The following is a 26,967-nucleotide window of genomic DNA, read 5'->3' on the forward strand; positions in this document are numbered from 1 at the left end:
TGTCCCGATAGAGCGCGTCCCGCTGGCTCTGCGGTGACCTGGCCCCCGAGCTCGGTAGTGGCTTAACCCGCCGGTGCCCACCGCGTGATTCGCCCCGCTGGCCGTCGCTGGGCAGAGCCTGAGGGCTGTTGACTCAGGGAGCTGATGCCTGAGGCTGGCCCACGCCTCTCGGGGTGGAAAGTGTTCCCAGACCCGAGAGAGGAAGGGTGTGTGGGGGTGTCCTTGATGCTCTGTTCCATACGCCCCTCAGTAACTGGTAGTGTGTCCCCCACGACCTTTTCTTTGAAGCATTTTGAGTGACAGATCTGTAAAAAACTTCACTTGCATGGGGTCATTGGTGAGTCAGGTCTTTGGTCCCTGCAGTGCAGCAGGCGCTGGGTAAGAGCCTGGTTGAGAGAGAACATTGGGAGCCCTGGGGTCTGCCCTGTGTTGCAGTGGGCTGCGTCCTGGGGCCCTTGTCTATCAGAGGCCTTGTCTTTGACTGTGCAGGAGGCAGGGGTGTGGGGGGAGTCCTCTGTGTAATGGTGGTGTGGAGAGTGGGCCGTGTGAGACCTGTTTCCTCTGCTACACTGGAGAGGGTGGGCAAGTGGACGGCTGGCTAACTCAGCGTTGGTGGTTTCATCAGCTCAGAAACCTTATCGTGTTCCCTCACCCCCACTAGGCAACCACTAGTCTACTTTTTCTCGCTGTAGACTTACCAGATCTGGCCACTCATAGAAATGGGCCTGTATAATGTATGGTCTTCTGTGTCCGGCTTCTTCACTTAGCGTAAGATTTTTAAAGAGTTGTCCATGTTGTAGTAGGTGTCAGTACTTCACTCCTTTTATCTTCAGATATTAGTAACATTCCATTGAATGGATAGACCACCTGCTGCGTGTCTATCACTTCACAAGGATAGTGGGTTCTTTTCACTTTGGGCTGTTGGGAGTGATGCTCTGTGAACAAGTTTTCTATATACCTAGGAATGGAGTTGCTGGGATATGTGGCACCTCTGTGTTTTAACCTTTTGAAGAACTGCCAGAGTCTTTGATTTTCCATTTCCACCACCAGCATAAGAGCCTTCTGATTTCTGCACACCCTCACCAAACTTGTTTTCTGTGTTTTGGAATGTAGCTACCCTAGAACATGTGGAGTGGTATCTCAAAAGTTGGCTTTGATTTGCATTCCCTTGATGGTTAATGATACTGTCTTTTCACAAGCTTATCATCCATTTATATGTCTTTGGAGAAATGTCTGTTCAGATCCTTTCCCCATTTAAAAATGTGGTTAACTGTCCCTTTTATTATTGACTAGTAAGAATTCTTTATATATTCTGGATAGATGATTTGAAAATAGTGTCTCTCGTTCTGTAAATAGTGTTCATTTTGATGGGTATCTTTTGAAGCCAAAAGTTTAAAATTTTGTCCAGTTTGTTTTTTTCTGTTTTCACTTGTGCTTTTGGTGAAGGCAAAGCATCTAAGGTCTGTTGTTGAATTCAAGGTAATGAAAATCTATGCTTATGTTTTTTTTTCTAAGAATTTAATAGTTTTACTTCAGACACTTAGGTTTTTTGATCCATTTTTTCCAGTTAATTTTTCTGTGTGGTGTGAGGTAGGAGTCTAGAGGCATTATCTTCGGATTTAAAAAAAAACAAAACCAAAACAGGCCTTTAATTTTTCAAAGGGTTGTTTTCATGATTTTTTTAATTAAAAATATTGAGAGAGAATAGATTATTATAGATTTGAGCCTATCACTAGCTACCCTTGGCAAGATTTTCATAGATGCTAGATGATAACTGCAGTACCCAGAATGTAGTAAGCAACCTACACAAGTTAAGATTTCTAAAGACAGAGTTGAGGAAGGCCAGCAGAGGATCATCTGTCTGGTTGCTAATGCATGCCAGGCCACACGTCAGCACAGACGGTGTATGCCTGTGACGAGTCTGGTCCTGGGGAATAAGGGGATTCTAGGCATCTGTAATGTCTAGCAGTGAGGTGTCTAGTGAGGGCTATCCTGTGGTCTTAGGGAAGAGGTGCTGAGCTGGTGGCTCGGAGAATTGGAGTGTTGGTCTTATGAAGTAACCGTACCTGTTCATTAGAGACGCAGCTTGCTTCTCTTTTGCTCCCCGAGTCACCATTCTTCACGTTCCGGTAGCAGTCACTGCTCTGAGTTCTAGCCCAGTCATGTCACCATCCCTTTGGGGAGTGCTTCTCATATATACATCTATATGAAAGTGTGAGAATGCTATTCAGTCATGTCCGACTCTGTGACCCCATGGACTATAGCCCGCCAGGCTCCTCTATCCATGGAATTTTGCCTGCAAAAATACTGGAGTGGGTTGCCATTCATTTTTCTGGGGACTCTTACCCATGCAGGGATAGAACCTGGGTCTCCTGCATTGTAGGCAGCTTCTTTACTGTCTGAGCCACCGGGGAAGCCATATATATATATATATATATATATGTATATACACATGCATACACACATATACACAGACACCCAGAGTAATAGAATTGTATCGCAGAATAAATTAGGATGAACCAGAAATGGAAAGCTCTCAGCATTTTAGCAAACAAATATGTACACTAGCCATTGAAGCAATGATTTCTGTTTGCATTAAGAAGAAACTTCATACAGTTGTAAATCTTATGGAACTTCTTTATTTCCTGTAGTTTCTCACTGTGGCTGAGAGTTAGTTGAAGTCTTTGGTTAGGGAAATGCAAATTTCTTTACAAAACCCTGTTATGTTGGGGAGGATTTCAGAGGTATTCTAAAAGGATCTCAACCCACAAAGATTTGCCCAGGGTGCCTGTCAGCACATATCCTTCTGAGCTTTTTACTCTTAATCTTTTTACAGACAGAAACTCTCCCCAGTGCCTGGGAATTCCTCATTGGATTACTGAGTTTTCAGCAGAGTTTTGTGAGTGTATCACATCTGCACCGTGAGCATGTTCATATGCTCCACTGGGCAGGCAGGGAAACCCCTTTGACAAGGAACGTGACGGGTGTTTTCTCACTGGGTTTGCAGAGAGAGGGACGATAACTTTCTGGGAGGAAATTTTCTTATTTGAAAGATAAAGTCAATTTTGGTGTTGCCTGTGGTCTAGAAAGCAGAGGGGATTCCACCTGACTCTGGAGTGGAGGACTCGGGGCACCTCCCCCCGGGCAGCCACCTGGCCCCTTCTTCCTGTTCCATGGGGGAGTGGGGAGCCTGTGGCCATGACGCGGGGGCGAACCGGCCAGTGCTCAGTTGCCCACGAGTGAGCCTGGCTTCCGGAGAGACGGGTGGAGAGTGGGCCCGGCGACTTCTGTGCCGCCAGCATGGAGAAGCCACAGGCCAGGACGCAGCTTTCACCTTGTCCTTGGGTGGGGAGTGCATCTCGCTGGAGACCCTGTCCTTCTGCATGACCGACCGTCCCCTCACTGGCTGAGGAGACCACTAGGCCACCGGAGTCCTGTGGGTGGGCAGCCCCTTCTCAGGCCAGTGTGGTACCACGGGCAGTCTTGACTTGGGGAGGCAGAGGCTTAGGGCAGAGCATTTGGCTTTCAGGCAACTGTGTCTCCATGTGTGAATAGGCACGCTGGTTATGCCTGCCGGTGCTGAGCCGGTCTGTCGGTTCCCGAAGATTGTGTCCAAAGCAGTTTGTGTCTGGGCGCTTCCTGCCTTGCTTCACCTAATCAGAGGTGAGCAAGGGTCCCGATGGGACAGTGTCCAGGGGACTGCGTTGATCCTGCCCACCTGGTGGCACATGCTTCCCTGCCCAAGGGACGTGGCAGGAGTCCAAGCTGGGAATCAGAGCTGTTCCCCTCGATCCATCCCTGCCACCACCTTGGACTTGTGACCTAGCAGAGCTGGGGGCGCAGGTCGACCTGCCTGGGGGAGTCTCAGGCCTGCGAAGGGCTCCCGTCCTCTTTGAATCCACACAGAGCACAGAGCATGTGGCCCCACCAAGTGAGACTGGCAGTGTCCTCAGCTCAGACACCAGGATGGGGGCTTCTGGTTGCGTGCAAACAAGCCTTCAGTTTCTTCCTGGCCTGTGTGCAGTTTTATGAGTACTTCTGGGGAGAGTGAGACCTTTCTTCTGGTCACTTTCTTTTGAAGTTCTGAAAGGCTAGATTTTGCCTTTGCAGTTATGCAAAGAGCAGTGTGGTCCGGCTGCGAGGCTGTGTCATTGTTGTCTGAGCTGATAAATTCCAGAGTTTCAGGGCTCTGCTGAGGCGGCAGGGCGGCCTGCCTCAGGGCTCCCCGGCACAAAGTTGGCATTCTCTGTGTTCTGCGTTTCCCCAAGTAGATGGCAAAGCAGCCCTTGAATGATTTATTGACTTGTCAGAGTCTAAGTTAAGAAGATCATTGTAGGGTTTCCAGTAATTATTTTTGAGTCAAAATGGTGCTTTAAAAAAAAATTGTGATAAAATGCAGCAGACTTTACCAATGGCGACAGCGCATTCCCAAATAGACAATCTGAATAGGCCTATATCTGTTAAAGAAATCAAATCGGTAATGAATTAAATATCCAAAAAGAAAGTACCAGACCCAGATGGGTTCACTGGTGAGTTCTACCAAACATTTAAAGAAGAAATTCTACCAATTTTCCATAGTCTCTTCCAGAAAACAGAAGCAGGGGGAAAACTTCCTAACTCATTCTATGAGGCCTGCATTACCCTAATATCAAAAAAGAAGATATTACAAGAAAAGACAACTACAGACTATTACCTTTCAAAAGCCCACGCAAAAATCCTCAACAAAACATTAGCACATCTAATCAAGCATAAGAAGAATTATACACCATGACCAAGTAGGATTTATCCCAGGTATGCAAGACTGGTTTAATATCGGAAAATCACTCAATGTAATCCACCACATCAACAAGCTAAAGAAGAAAATCGTTTGCTCATATCAAACGATGCAGAAAAGCATTTTTGAGGAGAGTATGTAGTGACTTCCTTCATACTGTTAAGAGGCTTAAACTTTTAAATCCTGATTTTTGCCCACATCTTCCTGGATGCTACTTCCCTGGTGGCTTGGATGGTAAAATATCTGCCAGCAATGCGGGAAACCCAGTTTCGATCCCTAGGTTGGGAAGAACCCCTGGAGGAGGGCATGGCAAACTAATCCAGTATTCTTGCCTGGGAAATCCCATGGACAAAGGAGCCTGGCGGGCTCCAGACCATGGTGTCGCAAAGTGTCGGATACAGCTGAGACTAACACTCCCAGATCCTGCTGTACTTGAATGGTTAATAAAACCACAGTGCCGGTGGAAAAAAAAAGTTTCTCCTAAAGCCTATTTCAAATTGCTAGTGTCCCCCTCCTCCCTGCAGGAAGCAACAGGATTCTTTTTTTTTTTTTTTAATCTTTACTGTGAGAACCTGTAGAGCTCCTGGAAGTAAAACTCCTCACTTAGAGGGATTCCTTCTAAGACTGGCCTTCTTGGTGTTTTTAATTTTCAGACTTATCCACACATATAGTTTTTTGATACTTTGATGCTGGTTTCAAAGGAGGATTTTTCTTGCAGGTGTCTGCTCTAGTAAGCGTGATTCTCTATAGCTTATCTGTTTCTCCAGTTTTTGTGATAGAAGTTTGCCCTTTGAGCTCAGTTCTCTGATGGATCTAAGAGTTGTTCATTTATTGCCTTTTCAGATCTTTGTTAGGACAAAATGATGGCTTCCGAGTTACTTATATGCTGGACTGGAAATATAGAACAATTTGAGGGAAAGAGTGGAAGAGAAGACAGTGAGATTAAAAAGTGATAAGTGTGGACTTCCCTGGTAATCCAGTGGTTAAGAATCTGCCTTCCAATACAGGGGATATGGGTTTCATCCCTGATCAAAGAACTAATATCCCACATGCAACTAAGCCTCAACTACTGAGCCCAGTGCCACAACAAAAGATCCTGCATGCCACAGCTAAGACCCAACGCTGCCAAATAAATAAATATTAAAAAAATAAACAGGGATAAATTCTTTGGAGTGAAATTGAACAGAATCACAAATGGTCACTGGGTCATTCTAAAGAGTCGTGGCGTTAATCGGTAGATAGCAACAGCCTCTGTGGTCTGGGTATTTTGAAGAAAAAGGGATTTTCCACACCTGTGCTTTGCTCAAACTCTTCAGTCTGAACATGGAGGCAATTAAATTTAGAGGTATTTCAGTCCCAAACAGCTAAGAAACAAACATTCAAATAGATAAAAGATTCAACTATTGTATTAATACATTGTATTCAGGTAAATATTGTTATGCTATAAAGGATAGGTTTTGGTTAAACTGTTTCTTTATTCAGAGTTTGATCAATTAAATTTATTCATTTATTCATTCAACAAAATCCTCCAGATGTGCCAGGCACTGTGCTAGAAACAAACATAATTAAGAACACAGTCCATAACAGGAGAGCACTTCAGCTAGTCAGAGATACAGGTACAAAAACAGAAACTTAGAAAACAATGTGGGGGACTTCCCCGGTGATACAGTGGATAAAAATCCGCCTGCCAATTCAGGGGACATGAGTTCGATCGCTGGTCTGGGAAGATCCGAAGTGCCTCTCAGCAGCTAAACCCGTGTGCCACAACTGCTTAGCCTACACTCTAGAGCCCAGGAGCCGCAACTACTGAAGCCCATGCACCTACAGAAACCTACAGAAACCTACAGTTTCTCTGCAGCAAGAGAAACCACCAAACCGCAGTGAGAAGCGGATGCACTGCAACAAAGAGTGGCCCCCGCTCGCCATGACTACAGAAAAACCCCCACCCACCCAGCAGCAAAGATCCAGTGCAGCCAGTCATAATAAAATAACAAATAAAAGGAAACAATGTGGCACATTAAATGATAGAGAGGAACACAAGGTTATAGAAGGATAAGAAGGGACACCTAATCCAGCCTAGAGCAGGACGGAAGGAAGAGCAAAGAGATTGGGAAAGTCTCCCATAACACAGCAGTGCCTGAACAGAGTGTTAACAAGCCTGGCTTCTCCCCCTGTAAACCTCACAAGCTAAGAATAATGTATTTTCCTTCTCATTCCTCTTTTCGCCAAGTCCTAATGGCTGTAAATCATAGGGATGAGAACTAGAAATAAATGGGGAATGCAACAGGGTATGCATATTTATACAACAATGATGAGGCTTTGCCAATAAGCAGGAGAAATGACATGGGGCAGTGTGCATCGTAGAGGCATTGCAGTGTTTGAAATACCTGCAATGTTTGTACTTCATGGCTGAAGTTAGGCTGATTCAGTATCTGGCCAAAAACATACTGGGGCATCGGTATATAAATATCACAGCCATGACACACAGATGTTCAGGTGGCACTCTGTTCTTCAGACTCCCCAGAACCAAAGGATTTCTGCAATCACACATTTACAGTAGATACTACATTTAAAATCAGAAAGCAGGAGCTAGGAAAAAACTCAAGATCATAATGTAGAAACCTTCAATTCACAGAGGAGGAATCTGAGAGGAAACCTGCCTCTCTGAGTGCATGCAGCTCTTTACTAATAGAGATGAAACCAGAATGCAGGTCTAGATGGTTTCTTTCTTTCTTTTTTAATTGAATAATATCTAAGTGTTGAGCTATGCGCTGGGTACAAAATATGAAATTTATACTCACTGATACTTTTCTACTGTCCTCCACCCAACCTCCTGCCACAATATCATACAATCTCACTCATAAATATTTTTTCCACAAAAGAAACACTCCATGTTTTAGGGATACAGAATTTTTCTAAGACGTAAAATACATCACCATATACTGTGGGGAAGGGGTGTATATATGAGCTGGAGTGGGACCTGAAGAGGAAATAAAATTAAGTAAGACAAAACCAAACAAGAGAAGAACTGTGCCTTGAGTGCTGACAGTGTGCGTGCTAAGTCACTGCAGTCACGTCCGATTCTTTGGGACCCTATGGACCGTACCCCACCAGGCTCCTATAATGACAGTGAACCATGAACCAAAACATGAAATCGGCAACTGGTTGTAACTGAGGTTAAAAAAAATCGTATGTCACTATTAACTATTAATTACATGACATGGAAGTTATATTTTGTATAATGTAGAAATAAGTCTTGTAGAGTCAGTTAAATAGACACCTCTCATTGAAAGACTTTGAGATTTGATCTTGTGTTCAGGCTTCCCTTGGATTTTATTATGCTTTATCTGAGAGCAAAGTTTGGCCATAATATTCTCAGTTCCTAAGGAATTCAAATATTTATCCAACTTAAAACTTCATGGAATATTGTCATTCTAGACGTGGTAATTAAAATAATGAATAACAGTGAAAAAAGGTCAGAAGTATGATTCATAAATAAAAAATTCTGAAAATTTCTTCTACTCAAAGATATCTAAACAAAATATATTTATTTCTATGTTACAGGCAGAAATTTCTAAATATTTTAACATTTATTCACATAGTTTAAGAGGAAACCTTTTTCTAGTAAACATCAAAATAAAAATCTAAAAATACTAAGCAGAATAAAGCATTCTCTGAATAGAGTCAGAATCACTTTTTATCATTATACATTTTCTAAAATTTTTATATCCAAGTATGAAAGTTGGAAAAATATATAGTTAACCAAATATCAAAATATCCTAAAAATAATGAATTGCAGTATTCTGGTTTTAGATCTACATTTTTAATGTTTCAACCTCATTTTTTAACCTTAAAATATTTTAGCGATTTTTAAAGACAATATCCCTTAAGACATTTTTAGGAAAAGATCTAACTATTCATTTACTTGGCTCAGTGGTGAAGAATTCGCCTGCCAATGCAGGAGACATGGGTTCATTCCTGGATACAGGAAGATCCCACACGCGGCAGAGCAACTAAGTCCGTGTGCTACAACTATTGGGCCGGTGCTCCGGAGCCCAGCAGCCGACTACTGAGCCCGCACGGGGCAGCTACCGAAGCCTGGGTGCCCAGAGCCTGGGCCCTGCAACCACGCCAGGTTGTTGCGCTCTGCCCTGCTGTGAGCTGTCCCTGCCTCCACAGCTAGTAAAAGCCTGGGTGCAGCAACCAAGACCCAGTGCGACCAAAAATAAATAAGTAAACAGTAAGAATAATCATAATAAAATAAAATCTATAGGGGGTAGGGATAAATTGTGAGATTGGGCTGGACCTACAGACACTACTATATATAAAATAACCAATAAGAATCTAGTGTATAGCACAGAACACTGTACTCAGCACTCTGTAATGGCCTATATGGGAAAAGAATCTAAAAAAGGAGTGTATATATGTATATGCATACCTGACTCACTCTGCTGCACACCCGAAACTAACATGAAACTGTACATCAAGTATTCTCCAATAAAATTTTTTAAATTAATTTATTTTTAATTGGAGAATAATTGCTTTACACTATTGTATTGGTTTCTGCATACATCAACAGGAATTAGCCATAGGTATACATGGGTCCCCTCCCCTTTGAAGCTCCCTCCCACCCCCAATCCCACCCCTCTAGGTTGTCACAGAGCGTGGAATTTAAGCTCCCTGAGACATATAGCGACTCCCCACCGCTGTCTATTTTCCATATGGTGATGGCAATGTTTAACTCCACTCTCCCAATCCATCCCATCCTCTCCTTCCCCCTGTGTATACCCTAGTCTGTTCACTATGTCTGTGTGTCCATAAAAATTTTTAAATATAAATAAATTTATATAATTTAGTATGTATACTGGAAATATAGCTGGTTCTCAGTCATTACTTTTGAATGAATGCAGAGCCAACATATACCATCATAGCATATTATTCCCTCTTAAATACCCTTCACTGAATTCTTTTGTATGGAGAAGTAGCAGGAAGGTTCTAGAGGCAGGAGATAGGGCCTGGAGGATGGTGTTGATGGGGCTGTAGGAGTCTTTTTTTCTATTTTGCCTACTAATGCTCCCTTGGTTGCCTATAATCGGCCTCTGGCTGAATATGTATCAGGGTGTGTTGTATGTTCCTAAGGGTACAGATTTGGCAACTTTTAGAGCTGCAGTCCATCAGATTAAATATACACATATATGCTTTCATGTTGGGCTTTCCCAGTGGCCCGGTGTTAAAGAATTCACCTGCAATGCTGGAGATGTGAGCTCGATCCCTTGTCCGGGAAGATCCCCTGGAGGAAAGCATGGCAACCCACTCCAGTATTCTTGCCAGGAGAATCCCATGGACAGAGAAGCTTGACAGGCTAGAGTCCATGGGGTCGCAAAAGATTGGACATGATGGAGTGACTAAACCTGCCAGGCTCCTCTGTCCATGGGATTTTCCAGGCAAGAACACTGGAGTGGATTGCCATTTCCTTCTCCAGGGGATCTTCCCGACCCAGGAATCGAACCCAGGTCTCCTGCATTGCAGGCAGATTCTTTACTGACTGAGCTATGCGGGAAGCCCCAAACAACAACAATAGGGTGAAAAATAGCCAGTCCCACAGAGCAGAGGAAGAGTGTGGGGCCTGAAAACTCAGCAGTGTGAAAGTGTGCTGCGTATCCAACCACCCCTCTCAGGATCAGCAGAGCTTTCTTTCCATTTCCACTACTCCCAGTAGCTCTTCCAATCTCCAAAAGGTGGAAGCAGAGAACTATGCACCCAGAGGTGTAGGAACTCAGCGATGCTTTCGAGACACAGGTGGCCACAACTCTGCTCTCCTGAAAATGCTTAGGTGGTGTCGGTGCTTGGTCGCTCAGTCGTGTCTGACTCTTTGCAACCCCACGGACTCCTCTGTCCATGGGGATTCTCCAGGCCAGAGTCCTGGAGTGGGTTTCCATGTCCTCCTCCAGGGGATCTTCCCAACCCAGGGATCAAACCCACATCTCCCGCACTGCAGGCGGATTCTTTACCATCTGACCACCAAGGAAAATGGTTAGGAGCAGGCCTATTTTATCAGACTCAGGGACTAGGGTAGAAAGAATAACCTGGACTCTTTCATGACATAGACCAATGGGTCATTTTATAGGGTATGACAGCATAGCTGAAATGTGTTTCTCAGGGGTACAACTCACATTATATACTATTCTTTTCTGGAATGTTTTCCACCAGACTCAAAGTAGTCATGATACAACTTTCCCTTCTGTAAAATGGAAGAAGTACCAACACATCTCACAGGGTTGGATCAAAATTTGTTCTTTGTTTATAAAGCCAGACACTAGTTAAAGTGGTCAGGACAGATTTTAATCAGTAATATACTATTACAATAGGAAAAGAGTCCAGGGTGAGCTGAACTCAACTTTCATTTGTACAGAGGTGATGGGGCTCTTTAAAGGGAGAACGAGGGAATGGGTAAGAGGATGAGGGTGTCTCAGCAGGGTTAGGGCAGTGAGAAATTATTAAAAAAAAAAAAAACCCACAAAAGGAGGTTGATCCCTGTAAAACTCATATGGGTTTGCTAACTAGGGCTTATCAGAGTAAGATTCCTCCCCTCCTGCAGAGGCCAAGAGACAGAGGCCCTGTCTCAGGTGTTGGATGGAAACAAACAGTAAATTTTTTGACAACCTTGAGTGTTCTCAGGTAGGCACTTTAAGAGGTGGCTAGGGTCATCCTGTGAATATGCTTTCAGCTGCCAGAAGCTGTTAGTCTTTGTTTACATCTTTATGGGCCAAGGTTGGCAAAGTATAGTTAAGAAGAGGCTTCAGAACCACCTGTGGTCAAGGAAAATTTTTGTCAGTTGCTATGAGCATTAAATGAGATATTGACTGTGAACGTTCTTGGGAGAATATAACATAATGTCTTAATATCAGTGGACACATTCATTCATGTAACCAATCATATCCCTTCTCCTCCTTCAAAATGCTTATTAAAATTCTTCCTTAAACTGGGTCCCAACTACTAAACAGCCTGCCACTCAGTGATAACACCCACTACATTATGTGCCAGTTATTTTACATAACATTTCCTTCCAACAACCCTATTAGGAAATATAATTTTACAAAAGCAGCTCAGAAAGTTTAGGTATTTAATCAAGGTCACACAGCCAGTGAGAGGCAGAGGCCACGTTTACATTCAACTCTGATGATTGTTACCTGGTTCCATTAAAGAAACTCCTTTTGCCTTTTAAATGGTTTGGTTAAAAAGAAAACTGATTCTTAAGACACCAGACATATTCCTTACTCATGAGGTTTTTTTTTCTTTTTTTTGAGACTCTAACAATATTCTAAGATATTAGAAGGGCAAGAGTCAAGTTATGCATCTTTCAGTTTATGAAACATTTCTATGGCACCACTATGCGACGTAGATATTTAAGGAAATTGCACCTGGCCGCGGGGATCAGGACAGACTGGTAAATGCTAAACCGTCCACTCCAGAAAAAGAGATCAACAATCATGCAGTCTGAAATGGTTTCAAGAAAGGTTTTGTTGCTGTTATTTGTTTGTTTGGGGTCCTCGCCACAGGCTTGTGGGATCTTCGCTGCCCTACAGGCATCAAACCCATGCCTCCTACAGTGCAAGCCGGGAGTGTTAACCACTGGACCGCCAGGCAAGTCTCTCAAGGAAGATTAGAATTGGGCTCGATCTTAAAGGATACCGATTCTGAGAAGGAAACAGAGGGGGCACTCCAGGGTAGAACGTGGGGAGCAAGAAAAGTAGAAGCGTGTGGATTCCTGAAAATCGGTGTGTACATTGTCACAGACCTTGAGTGACAGTTTTGTTCATCCGCTGACGTTACTGTAAACGAAGGCTAACTTGGGAGTTTAAATGTCCGAAGTAAGACCGCCTGGTCAAGTAGCGATGAACAGTGATCCACGCGGCGATCCTGGTGCCATTAGGCCCCTTAGCGACACTCTCGAGTCCTAGTACTTGAAACCACCACAAGTTTCGGGCATAATCGTTCGCCTCTCTACAACGCTCGGCCAAACTCTATGACTCTCGAGGGGGCGCGACGCTCACCTACCCGCCGCGCACGCGCTACGACCTTCTTTCCGCACAAAGGCTGCGGGAGGAGGGGTCGGCGCAAGCGCTCTGAGCTTCTTAGAAAATAGGGTGATTATCCCGCCTCCTGGCGCAGGCCAGGTAGAGAAACGCATGCGCCATGAGGACGTGCGAGACTTATTTCACGCGGTGATGACGTAATGACAGGAGGAGGTGGCCCAGGAACGGAAGCCGGGAGGGAACCAGGGCGGAAGGGGACTAGGTCCAGGCTTGTGTTCGGTTCCTTGGCGGGGCTGGGGTTCCGATGTGGTCCCCGGAACGGGAGGCCGAGGCCCCGGCTGGGGGAGACCCGGCGGGCCTACTGCCCCCCGAGTGGGAGGAGGATGAGGAGCGCATGTCCTTCCTGTTCTCCGCCTTCAAGAGGAGTCGCGAGGTGAACAGCACCGACTGGGACAGCAAGATGGGCTTCTGGGCGCCGTTGGTGCTGAGCCACAGCCGCCGCCAGGGGGTGGTGCGCCTGCGTCTGCGGGACTTGCAGGAGGCCTTTCAACGCAAGGGCAGCGTCCCGTTGGGGCTGGCCACCGTGCTGCAGGACCTGCTGCGGTGAGGGCGGGCCCGGCCGGGGGGCGGGGCGGCTCCCCGCGGGCAGCGACCCAGGCCGTTCTCCCGGGCGCACCGCGCCCAGTCTCGGGTCTGGCTTCCAGGAGCCGCGTGTGTTTGCTCAGTGGGCGCAGGAGGCCAGGTTAGGGGTGTTTGGAGGGAATGGGAGGTGGGGTATGGAGGAAATTGAGGGGCCAGGATAGCTTGAGTAGATGCGATCCAGACGGTAGGAGGAGAAGCCAGCCTGGCGGAGGTGACAGTGATCTGGACTGGAATCCCGTTATGTAGGGGCTTCCAAATTTGAATAACCCCACAACAGAAGGTCTGCGAGACAGGATTTATTGAACTAAGGAAGGGCGGAGCTAAGAAGAAAGTAGTGGTGGGGGAGAGGTGTGTGGGGACCTTACCAACAGCCCCCCGGCACAGGTATTGTGTCTGGCCTGTCTTGGCTTGTCCTTGGCACAGGCTGTTTAGAGCGGAGGTCATGACTGAGTATCTTGGTGATCCGAGAAGGTCCTGTAGGTGCTACGTGTGCGACAGGTGCAGGGTTTTACTGGGTTCCTGAGGCTGGTAGCGTGAACATCTAACAGATGTACAGCACTTTGCTGTGTGCAGGCGTTTTGCGTACACCATTTCTTCTGGCTCCCTCAGCAGTCCTGCGGTGACAGAATTATCCTCTCAGACAGAAGAAGCTGAGTCTGAGAGAGATGGAGCAACTTACTGGGGGTTACACAGATGGTTAGAGGTTATGGCAGGGCTGGACCTGGGGTCCTCTGAGTCTTAAGCATTTGTACTCATGTTGTATATGTCATATCCTGAGGGGTCTCTCTAGCACAGTGACTTCGTGGGAGACTGAAGAAAGTCAACTTTGATATGTTGCTTTTAGCTCAACCCTCTTCCCAATTAAGAGATCTTCCTCCCTCCCAGTCCCCTTCCCTTGACTGACATTGATGGGGCAAGCCATTTCTGGAACTTCTTTCTAGGACAGTTTCCATTCATGTACCACATGGGGCACAGAGTAGACAGTAGCTGAAAAAGTCAGTGAGGGACAGAAAGAATCTGAGCTTCCTTATTACAACAGGACCATCCTCTCCCACTTCCTACCCAGAGACCTGTAGTACCTCTATTTCTCCTCTCCTGACTGCTGGCACCCCACTGATGCCTCCTGATGTTTGACAGGGCCTGGGACCTGAAGAGTTTCTGAGGGACATATTTCCATAGAAGCAGCATAGCAGAGTAGTTAACAGCTTTGATTGAGGGCCAGATGGCCTGGGTGCAAATCCTGGCTCTACTATATGCTAAATTATGTGACCGAGGGAACAATATGTATCTCTCCATAAGCCTCAGTTTGACCAGTTATAAAATGTGATTGTACTTAGATTTATTTTGTGTATTTGAAGAAATACTCCTTAGCACCCCTTAGCATAGTGACTGGCCCATGGGAAGCATTCAGTAAATTTAGCTACTTATTACTAGAACTGTGAAATGCTTCTCCACCCAAGCTTAGGACTAGCAGAAAACCCTTTCTCTGAACTGCTTTGTCTTCATCCTCATATCTTGCCCTTGACACTAATCTATTATTATTTTGAGCTCCGTTCGTCGAGAGAAGTCTCAACACAGGCCCTATGGCCTCCTGTGTCTCTGGAGCCTTATCAGAGAGCTTGCATTTTGGAGCCAAATTATAGTTTAGCTTTGGCCTCTGTCATCTCAGTCCTTCAGTTTTCTCATGCCAAAAATTGCTGTGAGGCTTGGAGCTGGAGTGTAAACAGCGCTGCTCACAATAGCTGACATGGAGGTGCCTGGTAAATGGTGCTTATGAAGATGACGATCACATTCCTCTTTGGGCTGAGGAGGGAGGTGGGGCCATTGCAGTAAAGCCTACCACCTGCCCTTTTCTTTCTTCACCGGCAGTCGAGGGGAGCTGCAGCGGGAGTCTGACTTCATGGCCAGTGTAGACAGCAGCTGGATCTCCTGGGGGGTCGGAGTCTTCCTGCTGAAGCCCCTCAAGTGGACTCTTTCCAACATGCTAGGGGATCATAAGGTTCCTGCTGAGGAGGTGCTCGTGGCTGTGGAGCTTCTTAAGGTGGGTGATCAGGAGTGAGAGGTCTGGGTGTCATCTGGGGTGATGATAGGACCCTCCACGTTTCTTGGGTGGCTTGGGTGAATCATTAGAAAAAGAACGGATCTTTTTTAACGAGTTGACAGAGCTGATAACTGAGTTTATCTGACCTTCCTTTTGCTCTACTTTGTAGCAATGAGTTGTTGGTTGGACTTGTACATTTCAAGGCTGAGCCTCTATCTAGAAATTGTCAGTTACACAGCTGAGTAATTTCTATATTTGTAGGGATTAATGATAAACTAAAGTTGAGAAAACTTGGTTGCCATTTCCTCTTTCAGCTTTGCCCTCCCTAAATCAGTAGACTGGGCTTCCCTGGTGGCTTGGTGGTAAAGAACTCGCCTGCCAGTGCAGGAGATACGGGTTCGATCCCAGGATGGGGAAGATCCCCTGGAGAAGGAGATGGCAATCCACTCCAGTATTCTTGCCTGGGAAATCCCATGGACAGAGGAGCCTGGGTCAAAAAAAAAGTCCATGGGTTCCTACAGTCCGTGGGTTGAAAAAGAGTTGGGCACAACTGAGTGACTAAACAGCAACAACAGGTCAGCAGACTCTGCCCAGATGTCCTTCCTGTCACTCACTCACCACTATCAAAGAAACCGCCAGGCTCTTTTCCTTTCATGCTCTTCTGGTCACTCAGCTTCCTCCTGGCCTGCCTTCTGTTCGAAGCCCAGAGCATGCAGCTGATGCTTGACTGCTTCTCTCATCTACACCCTTGGCTCCTGCACAGCTCTCTTGGGCCATACCGGGGACATCAGCAAATCAGTCAGCCCTTAGATCAGCCCCATGGTCCTTCATTTCTGCCAGAAAAAAATTGCTCTATCACCAGGAGTGGGGCCCTTTCAAGGTCCCCAGCTTTAGGAGAGCCCTCGGAGCTACTCTGCTGCCTCGTGTTCTTGTCCCCCCGCCCCCCACGCGCTTCATGTTCTCTGCAGACACTGCACTGAGAACAGAATCCCCTTAGTCGCGCCTTCAGCTGTCTGTCTTCCCGCTCCCAATTTGACCTCCTCTCAGCCCTGCTTCCTCCCCAGGCTCAGAGGGTGAAGTGTCCTTCCTCTGTCCCCTATGTGCTCAAGTCTGTCCCTGCCCTTCGTGGCATCAGTGACCCTCCCAATCTGTGTATTCCTTCCCACTCTGTCATGCTCTCCTTCTTCAGCCTATAAACCCACCCCAGCCTTCCCATCTCAGGATGACTCCCTGTGGGACCTGGGGCCCTGACTGGTCACTGCTCTATCTCCCCTTCTCAGACAAGCTTTGCTGTCCCCACATCTTTACTTCCCCACACACTTTTTTCTTTTTAAGATTATTTTTATTTTATTTTTGGCTGTGCTGGATCTTCGTGGCTGCAAGAGGGCTCTATCTAGTTGCAGGCAGCAGGGGCTCTTCTCTAGTTCTGGTGCACAGGCTTTGAATTGTGGTGGCTTCTCCTTCTGTGGAGCACAGACCCCAAGCACATGGGCTCAGTAGTGGTGGCAAGGGCTTGGTTGTTCCGTGGCGTGTGAGACCTTCCCTGATGAGGGATGGAAGCCATGTCCCCTGCGGTGCAAGGCAGATTCTCAACCCCTGGACCAGCAGGGAAGCCCTCCACCTACTCTTTAACCCAGGGCAGACCTGTGTCACCCCCACCGCTCCCCCTGACTGCGGCGGGCAAGGTTACAGTAACCTTAAGTGTGTATATATGTGTGTGTGTGTGTTTATAAAGTTGACTGAACATAGTGTCTATAAAGTAGACTTGCAGACTGTGGTTATTTTTGAAACTCACCAAGCCCAACCTTCCCTGGTGGCTCAGTGGTAAAGAATCTACTTGCAATGCAGGAGACCTGGGTTCTCTCCCTGGGTTGAGAAGACCCCCTGGAGAAGAGAATGGCTACCCACTCCAGTATTCTTGCCTGGAGAACCCCATGGACAGAGGTGCCTAGTGGATTGTAGTCCATGGGTTGCAAAGAATCAGACACAACCGAGTGACTAACATTTGAATGACATAATCACTTGAAGTCCAGCCTCAGAGCCCTGGATGCTTCCACACAGCTGGGGCCAGGTCACAGCCCCCAACCCCCAGCCCATGGGAAGCTCCAGTTTCTCCTCACCTCGACAGACAGCCCTCCTCCTTGCCACCTCAGCCTGGGGATCAAGTCTCCAAAACCTTCCTGCTCTCCGTGTCCCTGGCGATTTTTGACTAAGCAGCATGATTTCCTTCAGGAAAACGCCTCTCCCCCTCTGCACTGCACTCCCTCCCAGCCTCCAGGGCTCAGCCAGGGACAGATAGAAACTGCTTGGTGGTTGGAGTTGTTCTGGGCCAGCTCTGTCCCTCCCTGTGGCCTTTTACCTCAGGTGTGCTCCATCCTGGAGCAAAGGGAGGTCCATCCATTTATCCTCACAGATGTGGTTTTGGACTCAGTGTTTTGAGAGCGAAGGCAGAGATGTGGGTAGATGGGAGTGGAATCACCGAAACCTAAGAACCAACAATTTTTGACAGCAAAGTAGTCTAATCCTCTTTAGGTAGATAAATAAATCTGGCTCTTCTGTTAAGTTAAATCTGTTCTCAGCTTACATCACTGCAGAGAACACTTTGACGCTTAATTTCATTCGATGACATCTGCTATCAAATATATGGTGACTTCAGATACATGGTTTTCTCCTGGGAGGGAGACTTGTTTTCATGTGTGAAAATAAAGGGTCTTATCTGGATATTTTTATAAAACAAAGAAAGCCTATTTCTGAGGTAAATTGACTTTCCCAAGTCTAAACGCAGAAAGCAGTCAGCAAGTTTTAATCTTATTTGAAAAAAATACAAAACGGTAAAAATTGCCCATAGATTTTGTGATTTGAAGAAATTGTACAAATAAAGTTTCCTTTCTGTTCATCCCATCTCCACCTCTTTGGGTACATTCCCTTCCCAGTTCTGTTTGCAGAAGCACACATCCCTTCTTATTGACCTTATTATGTTACTTTCCATTTTATCTTCTTGTTAGCATTTAGTACTTCCTGAAAATCTTATTTACTTGTATTTTATCTTTCTCCCCCACCAGAAGGGAGAAGTTTCATGGGCCCTGGGAACAGTGCCTGGTACATAGTAGAGAGTCAGTAAATATTTCAATATACACATACGTAATTTGTTGTTGTTCAGTTGCTCTATCATGTCTGACTCTTGGTGACCTCATAGACTGTAGCCCACCAGGCTCCTCTGTCCATGGGATTCTCCAGGCAAAAATACTGGAGTGGGTGGCCATTTCCAGGGGATCTTCCCAACACAGGGATGGAACCTGTGTCTTCTGCATTGGCAGGTGGATTCTTCACCACTGAACCACCAGGGAAGCCCATATACATACATATGTATATACATTTTTTTCTAGAAATGTTACCTTATTTTACCTATTAGTCTACAATCAGCTTTTTTCCCCCCACCTTAATATATCATGAGCACCCTTCTAGGTCCCTACATGATACAGATCTACTTCATTCTTTTGGATGGCTGCATAATAATCTATGGACATGCCACAATTTATCCAATAGTTACTACACAAATGGATATTTAAGTCATTCCAGTTTCTCTCTGTTACAAAGAAATACTTCTTCGACAGCCTTGTGCCTACATGTATGCTTTTCACTTTTCTAGAAATGTATATGCACATTTTAAGTTTTAACAGAAATTACCAAACTACTTTTCAAAAGTTTGTACTAATTTATACTTTCATGAAGATTATATTAACGTACCCAGTCTCCTCACATCCTTGCTGGCACTGGATAACATCAGTCTTTTAAATTTTGTCAGTTCAATGAATAAAAATACTTCGTTTTTGGAATTTGAGCATCTTTTCCCCTATCCACTGGCTATTTACATATTCTCTTCTGTGAATTGCCTCTTTATAGCCTTTGCCTGTTTTTATTTTGGATTCTTTGTCTTTTATTATTGGTAGGAGTTTTCTATTTATTAAGGATAATAAATGTGTGTATGTGTATGCTTAGTCACTCAGTCACGTCCAACTCTTTGTGACCCCATGGACTGTAGTCTGCATGGGAGACCCAGGTTTGATCCCTGGGTTGGGAAGATCCCCTGCAGGAAGGCATGGCAACTCACTCCACTTTCTTGCCTAGAGAATCCCACGGACAGAGGAGCCTGGCTGGCTACAGTCCATCCATGGGGTTGCAAAGAACTGGACATGACAGAGCAGCTACACTTTCATATATATATATATATATACATATACATACATATATAAGATATATTTAGTATTAAGAATTTAATATTGTCTCTCAGTTTCTTGTTTTCATCTTTACTTTCGATGTCTTTTACCATGTAAAAGTTTTTATATTTCTATAGATGTTTCAATTTTCCTTTTCAGCTACTGAATTTCTGCTCTTGCTTAGAAAGACATAACCCTCTACTTCAAAGGTTAATAAGATTTTTTATAAGCATTTTCTTAAAATATTTTATGCTTTCATTTCCTCAATTTAAATGTTAATAATGTAGTAGGTATTTTTGTATATGTGGTAAAGAAGACTTAGACCTTCATGCTGCTGCTCGTGACTGTTCCTCTTCCTGAGATGACCTTCCCACCATTACCTAATGACTTACCTGTGGGATTCTGCTCAACAACCATTTTTTTCTGAGCAATTGCTGAATTCCTGGGTAGTCCTTCTCTGTAGTTTCATAGCATCCTGTGCATACTTCAGTACGTATTTCTTATTTGCAGAAGACCAAAGAGTAATTTCCATGAAGGAGGAAGACAGTGGCATTGTTTCTTAGAACCTATATTTCTTAGACTTCTCATCTAAGTCTAAAAATGCCTAAGTTTTCCCAAAAATCCCATCCCATACTTCCCTCTTGAGGCTCTTTCTAGACTCAGTACTATTCTGGTTTGCAGGATTGCCATTTGCCACAAAAGTGGAGAGACCAGGACTGGCAGGGAGTTCGGACATCATCTCCATTCACCTTCTACAGCTTGCTAAGGGCCAGTGAGGCTGACTGGTCCAGGATCACACAGGCTGGCCTGACCACCAGCCTTGGCTCTTCATCCGTGGCCAGGCCACCACACCACACTGCCTCATTCTCTCCTTGGGGGACCATAGGCAAGGGAGATGCAGGAACACGGAGTCTCAAATGGAAGGGCAAGCCCAGAGTTGGCTCCCAACATATCATGTACCTCACTTCACCCATGTTCACCAGACATTCCTCTGGGGTTTAAAAAAATATGAATCCTTTTTCCTTTTCCAAAGCTGAGGACAGGTTGGGTGTGCCCCTGCCCTTAACCTCACGTGATCATGGATCTGAAGCTCCAGGCTCTCAGACTTCTGGGGGCAGCGATCCTCCCCACAGGCACTTTGCACTTCCCCTGCAGGAGAAGGCTGAGGAGGTGTACCGTCTGTATCAGAGCTCCCCGCTCTCCTCGCACCCCGTGGTGGCCCTGTCGGAGCTCAGCACCCTGGGTGCTGGCTCCTGTCCGGATGAGAGGACCTTCTACTTGGTGTTGCTGCAGCTGCAGAAGGAGAAGCGGGTCACGGTCCTGGAGCAGAATGGGGAGAAGGTACGGGAACGCATCCCTTCTCCCTTCACCCCCCGAGACCTTGTCCCCTGTGTGCTGACATCGCCGCCAGCACCCCTGCCCAGCAGTTTCTCAGCATGTGGGGTCACAGCAGCAGTAATCTGTCCCTCTCCCTTCAGATCGTGAAGTTTGCCCGAGGCCCCCACGCCAAGGTCTCGCCTGTCAATGACGTGGATGTGGGGGTCTACCAGCTGATGCAGAGTGAACAGCTGCTGTCCCGCAAGGTGGAGTCCTTGTCCCAGGAAGCCGAGAGGTAACTCCCCCTGAGCTGAGTGCCCCCGACCCGACCCTGGCCGACCCTCAGAGCCGGCAAAGCACTGGCGACCATGGGCTCTTTAAAAAGAAGAATTAAGGGTATATTTTGCTGATTAGGAAAGTACTAACTGCTCAGTGCAACAGTTACAGAAAGCACCAATTATCACAAAGGAACACAAAATGAATTCTTCCCCCTACAAGTGCAGCTGTTTATGTGCACTGTGTTTATGTTCTTCCAAGCCATCATCCATTTAACCAGTGTTTACTGAGCCAAGCCTTATGGGGATACGTTGAGTTGGCTGAAGAGTTCATTCGGGTTTTCTTGTAAGACCTTACAGAAAAACCCGAATGAACTCTTTAGCCAGCCCAGTAGTAGTGAACGAGCCAGGTATATACATCCTTCTGGGGGTCTTGGTGAGGGACCTCTGCCCTTCCCCTCCAATGACCATGCAAGACATCTCTGCTGAAGACACATAAGCACTTCCCCAAAAAGTAGGATATATAGACGCGGAATTAGAATGTGCTTGTTCACACCCTCTTACAGCGGAGAATCCCCACCTTGTGGGAATGCCAAGGTCATTGGAGGTGTTAGGAAGTCACTCCCTGCCTGCTGGCTTTCCAGGTGGTGCTAGTGGTAAAGAATCTGCCTACCAGTGCAGGAGACATAAGAGACTCGGGTTTGATCCCTGGGTCGGGAAGATCCCCTGAAGGGGGAGCATGGCAACCCACTCCAGTGTTCTTGCCTGGGAAAATCCCATGGACAGAGGAGCCGGGCGGGTTATAGTCTGTGCGGTCACAAAGAATCAGACATGACTGAAGCAACTTGGCACACCCTACCTGCTGGCCCCCAGGGTGGCAGTCTGTCACACCCTACCTGCTGGCCCCCAGGATGGCTGTCTGTCACACCCTACCTGCTGGCCCCCAGGATGGCAGTCTCTTTAAGGCACCTTATCGACCTGTTTTCCCTCTCTATGAATTGAAATAACTTTTCCTTGGTCGTTTGCCTTCCCCATATGCAGACCCCCCGCTCCCAGCTCATAACCTGCTGCAGGGGTTTGGGCGTGGGCAGTTGGGCATCATTTTTCTGGCCACTGGATGAAATGAATTTGCTCTTCAGATTTGAAAAGTACCTTCACCAAAAGTGCTACTTGTGGGGACACTTGAGGATCCTGCCACCCCCCTCCTATGGCCTCATCATCTTCAGCTGTCCCTTTGTTTATAGGTATAAAGAAGAAGCCCGCCGGGCATGCCGAGCAGGGAAGAAGCAGCTGGTGAGTTTTCTCTCCTCACTCCTCACCCCCAGCTGTGAGGAGCCCAGTTCAGAGAGCAGCCTTCTCGAGGCTAGAGCAGAAGGTCTGGGTGGCCCAGGCATCATGATGGCTTGCTTTACAAACCTGGGGTGGGCCTTACCTTCTGGGAAGGGCTCTCTTCCTCAGGCCCTTTGGCCTACCTGGTTTGGCCTTGACCATGTCTCCATGCCCCACCAGGCCCTGAGGTCTCTCAAGGCCAAGCAGCGGACAGAGAAGCGCATCGAGGCCCTGCATGCCAAGCTGGACACAGTTCAAGGCATCCTGGACCGGATCTATGCCTCGCAGACAGATCAGATGGTAGCCACCACCCCTCCGCCCCAGTGCTTGGCCAGTTCTGTGCGGTGTCTGCCCCTCCTCCCTTCCACTGAGGCTTTGCTGTCTGGAGAAGGCTGGGGTTCTTTCAGGACATGGTTGGGACTGCCTTTGCCCTTCCTGTTGGGAAGTTTTGGGCTCAGTTGACATGGGGTGAATCGTGCATGGGTAAGGAGAAAAAAACCCAAAGCTGTCTTCTGGAGACGGAACAGTGTGGTCTGTATTTTGCCCAGTGCTCTTCATCTGCACTGACCACTGCTTTCTCTTTAGGTTTTCAATGCCTATCAGGCCGGGGTGGGAGCACTGAAACTCTCCATGAAGGATGTCACAGTGGAGAAGGCGGAGAGCCTTGTGGATCAGATCCAGGAGGTATGGGGGTTGGGCAGGGCACGTCCCTACACTGGACACTTCTGAGGACAGAAGTGACTTTGTTGTATTGATACTTATTTCTTTCCCCAACTGCTGGCCTTGTGAGCTTGAGGAAGCTTTCCCCGATTCCCAGATGGGCAGCACTACTTTGTAACCCTAAGCATTGAAACCCAGGGACTGAGATCGCCAGAGACGCATTCAGAGTTCACAGCCTGGCACTTTTCTCTTGCAGCTCTGTGACACCCAGGATGAAGTTTCCCAGACACTGGCTGGCGGGGTAACCAATGGCCTAGGTGAGCTGACAAGATGACTCTGTCGTCTTTCCTCTCTAAGCAGACTTTGCCTCCCTGTGCGGGGATAGGTCTGCCCAGGATCTGTTCTCCTAGTGCAGGCAGAGCCTCTCCCCCGTCTCCAGGGCTTCTCCGCAGGAGTAATGGGAAGGAATTGGCCTTTCCTCCTTGACAGGCTGTTGACCAGCCCCTCGGCACTCCAGGGCCCCTTACTCCCTGGGTGTCTTCCACGGGCAAGGAGAAGCAGGGTCAGTTCCTTGGTGTAAACAAAATACACCTCCTCAATGACTTAGCTCTGTGTGTGGACAAAGAGTAACTGCTCGAAGGTACCCCCTACCTCCCAGCTCACACGACTGATTTACTGATTGACTGGCTGCGCTGAGTCTTTGTTACTGCACGTGGGCTCTGTCTAGTTGCAGGGTTCGGGCTCCTCCTGTGGGGCGTCTCCTGTCCCGGAGCACGGGCTCTCTGCAGTGCGGGCTCAGTAGTTGTGGGCTTCGTTGCCCACGGCCTGTGGGATCTTCCTGGACGAGGGATTGAACCTGTGTTCCCTACATTGGTAGGCAGACTCTTAGCCACTTGACCACCAGGGAAGCCCAGCACACAGTTTCTTTTAATAATCCTTCAAGAAGACCTGGGCATCTTTTGTAAAGCTGAGCTGGGTTTGCTGTCCACAGTCCTTGATCATTAATTCATTTCCTCCCTGGACTGCTGTGTGTCCTTACTTCGTCTTTTCTCTCCAGACTTTGACAGTGAGGAACTGGAGAAGGAGTTGGACATCCTGCTTCAGGACACCACCAAAGAACCTTCGAATCTGCCTGACAACCCCCAGGAGACGTTTTATATCAACAGTGTGCCTAACACTAGGATCTCAGATGCCGAACTTGAAGCTGAACTTGAGAAATTGTCCTTATCGGAGGGAGGTAGGGAGCTGTGTTTCCAGGGTGGCTGGTGGGCTTGTGACCCTCAGGCTCAAGGTTAATGAGTCCCAGCACTCTTGCTGCATCTGCCAGGGCACCAAATGGGGGAAGGGGGTCCTGGGCTCCTTATTTATATTAAGACTCAGTCCTTTAAACACTGGGGTGCTTTCATCTCAGAGATCTGCCATAGAGTTCAGCCATTTCTTCTCCCTGCAGATTTGGTCCCAAGCAGGAAATCTCCAAAAAGACAATTGGAACCGACTCTCTAAAGCCATTGTAGGACCCTCAAGTGAAGAACCCTCACGTCAGAGAGAGACCAGGCTTGCGTGTATGTGTGTGTGTGTACATAGTTATTTAAACGAGAAACTCGGAATGTGTTGGGAAGAGGAGGAAGGACAACCGCTGCTGCATCTGGATGCCACCACTTACCATGGGACAGATAGAGTTTCTGGAAGCGTGCACCCAAGGTGTGCTGCCAGCCGGGGTCACGGCCCTGCCTTCTCAGCTTTCTAGTGCCACAGTTTATACGGTTCTGTGTGTGCCCTGTCGTCTCTCATAGCCTGCAGTCCTGCCACGGGCTCAGTTAGGTTTGTCTTCCCCCACCAGCTTCTTTCTGGCCAGTGAAGGCGAAAGATTTTGTGCAGCTTTGCCAAATCAGAGTCTGTCCTCATGGCCCCTCCCCACCCCCCACCGTGTTTAGAGGAGTTTATTCTGTCTGTTGGTCCGTTACACAGCTCTCAGCCCCTCTCTGTTCCCTCTGGTAATGAGAAGGAGGAGAATCAAACAGCTGCCACTTAAAGGAGAAATGCACAGTGTAAAACAAGGGGGGGAAACGCCAATTCCTTCCCATTACTCCTGTGGAGAAGCCTGGGAGAGAGGGGAGTGGGGAAGAGCCCTGCCCGCACTGGGGCTCCCTGGGGTCCGTTGTCAGATTCTCCAGGTGTTCAGAAAGAGAGGTCACCCCCAAGTGGCTCAGAGTCGTGACAGTTGGAGGGGGGTATCCTGGGGTTGATGGACACAGCTGCCTCTTCCATCTTATGCAAAAGAACATCTGCTGACTGGAGAAAGGGTTACTCTGGGTCTTTTGAACTTGAGAGAAGCCCAGGTGACTATAGGGCCCCAGGAATCCAAACCCCATCTGCTTTCTTAAAAAGGTATCTTTGCCTTGCCCCCATGGTGAATAACTTAAATATAACTTTAACACAAATCAGAAGAATCCACACAACAACTCACCTCCCCTTTGTGAGCCTGGCAGAGAAACACAGTTTCTTTGTTTGAATTTCAGAAGCATCTTATGTTGTGGCCCAATGCTCAGGGCAGGGCATCTGAGCCAGGATGTGCAATAGAAGCAGAAGACGGTGGCCTTGGCCACGTCAGCTCTGTGCTTCCCCAGTCCTGCTCTGCACCCAGCCCCGCCTCCTGGAGGCCCATCTTCCTACTTCCTTTGACAAATAGGGGAGGATGGTGGGGGGACAGGCAGGAGAGGGTCTGCATGTGCTGGCAGCAGGGAGAAGACAGAACACCAGCCACACCGCTGCCCTGCACGCGGTCCCAGACTCCTGCCTGGCCCCTGGCCCTGCCCCTCCCGCTGGGGGTGGCGGAGAGCAAGGGGAGGCATCTGCTCCAGGCCAGGAGCACGATCACTGTTCCACAAATTTCTCTCCCACTCGGCCTTGGGAAACTGATATGTTGGGGGTAAAAAGAAACAATCACTATTTTTTCTTTTTTTATCTGGTAAATAATTAAAAGAAAAAGCCCAAGTGCTTTGTCTTCCTCTCTCATTTTTTTCTCCTTTGAACTATGTATTTTGTATTGGGGTATATGGGCTTCCTTGGTGGCTCAGTTGGTAAAAAATTTGCCTACAATGTAGGAGACCCAGGTTTCATCCCTGGGTGGGGAAGTTCTGGAGAAGGGAATGGCTACCCACTCCAGCATTCTTGACTGGAGAATCGCATGGACAGAGGAGCCTGGCAGCATACAATCCTTGGGGGCACAAGAGTCAGACACAGCTTAGCAACTCCACCACCACCACCATACTGGATTAACAATGTGATAGTTTCAGCTGAACGGCAAAGGGACTCAGCCTTAGACATACAAGTATCCCTTCTCCCCCAAACTCCCCTCTGATCCAGGCTGCCACATAACATTTAGCAGCGTTCCATGTGCTATGCAGAAGGTAGGTCCTTGTTGGTTATGCACTTTAAATATAGCAGTATGTACCTGTCCATCCCAAACTCCCTGGCTATCCCTTCCACCCCTCATTCCCCCGCCCCGGCAACCATAAGTTCACAATGTCTGTCCTTTAGGTTGTCCAAGTGCCTTGTTCCTGCTCCCCATCCTCCCCTCCAGCATACACACACTGGCACCACAGGAGGTGACTGGCTCCCAGGCAGGTTTCCTGTGTTGCTGTGAAAGTGGTCAGCCTACCCTATCGCTCTCTCA

At 47.2% G+C, this 26,967-nt stretch overlaps 1 protein-coding gene across 1 annotated transcript; it reads left to right on the forward strand.

The window, feature by feature from the left end:
- Window positions 1-13,032: 13,032 nt before the first annotated feature.
- Window positions 13,033-26,285, forward strand: CHMP7 (charged multivesicular body protein 7). Its single transcript, XM_043453530.1, has 10 exons — window positions 13,033-13,413; window positions 15,322-15,493; window positions 20,866-21,051; window positions 21,189-21,322; window positions 22,547-22,595; window positions 22,812-22,931; window positions 23,217-23,315; window positions 23,548-23,608; window positions 24,349-24,528; window positions 24,742-26,285. The coding sequence occupies exons 1-10, from the start codon at window positions 13,115-13,117 to the stop codon at window positions 24,792-24,794; spliced, it is 1,353 nt and encodes a 450-aa protein (XP_043309465.1). The 5' UTR covers window positions 13,033-13,114; the 3' UTR covers window positions 24,795-26,285.
- Window positions 26,286-26,967: the final 682 nt, after the last annotated feature.

The sequence above is a fragment of the Cervus canadensis genome, chromosome 30 (genome assembly GCF_019320065.1).
Source record: "Cervus canadensis isolate Bull #8, Minnesota chromosome 30, ASM1932006v1, whole genome shotgun sequence".
Taxonomy (NCBI): Eukaryota; Metazoa; Chordata; class Mammalia; order Artiodactyla; family Cervidae; genus Cervus; species Cervus canadensis.

Excerpts from the sequence above, each read along its gene's own strand:
- CHMP7 (XM_043453530.1), top strand. The coding sequence starts at position 13,115 with ATGTGGTCCCCGGAACGGGAGGCCGAGGCCCCGGCTGGGGGAGACCCG. Across the intron at positions 22,596-22,811 it reads GAGCAGGGAAGAAGCAGCTG|GCCCTGAGGTCTCTCAAGGC; the intron begins GTGAGTTTTCTC and ends ATGCCCCACCAG. Across the intron at positions 24,529-24,741 it reads ATTGTCCTTATCGGAGGGAG|ATTTGGTCCCAAGCAGGAAA; the intron begins GTAGGGAGCTGT and ends TTCTCCCTGCAG.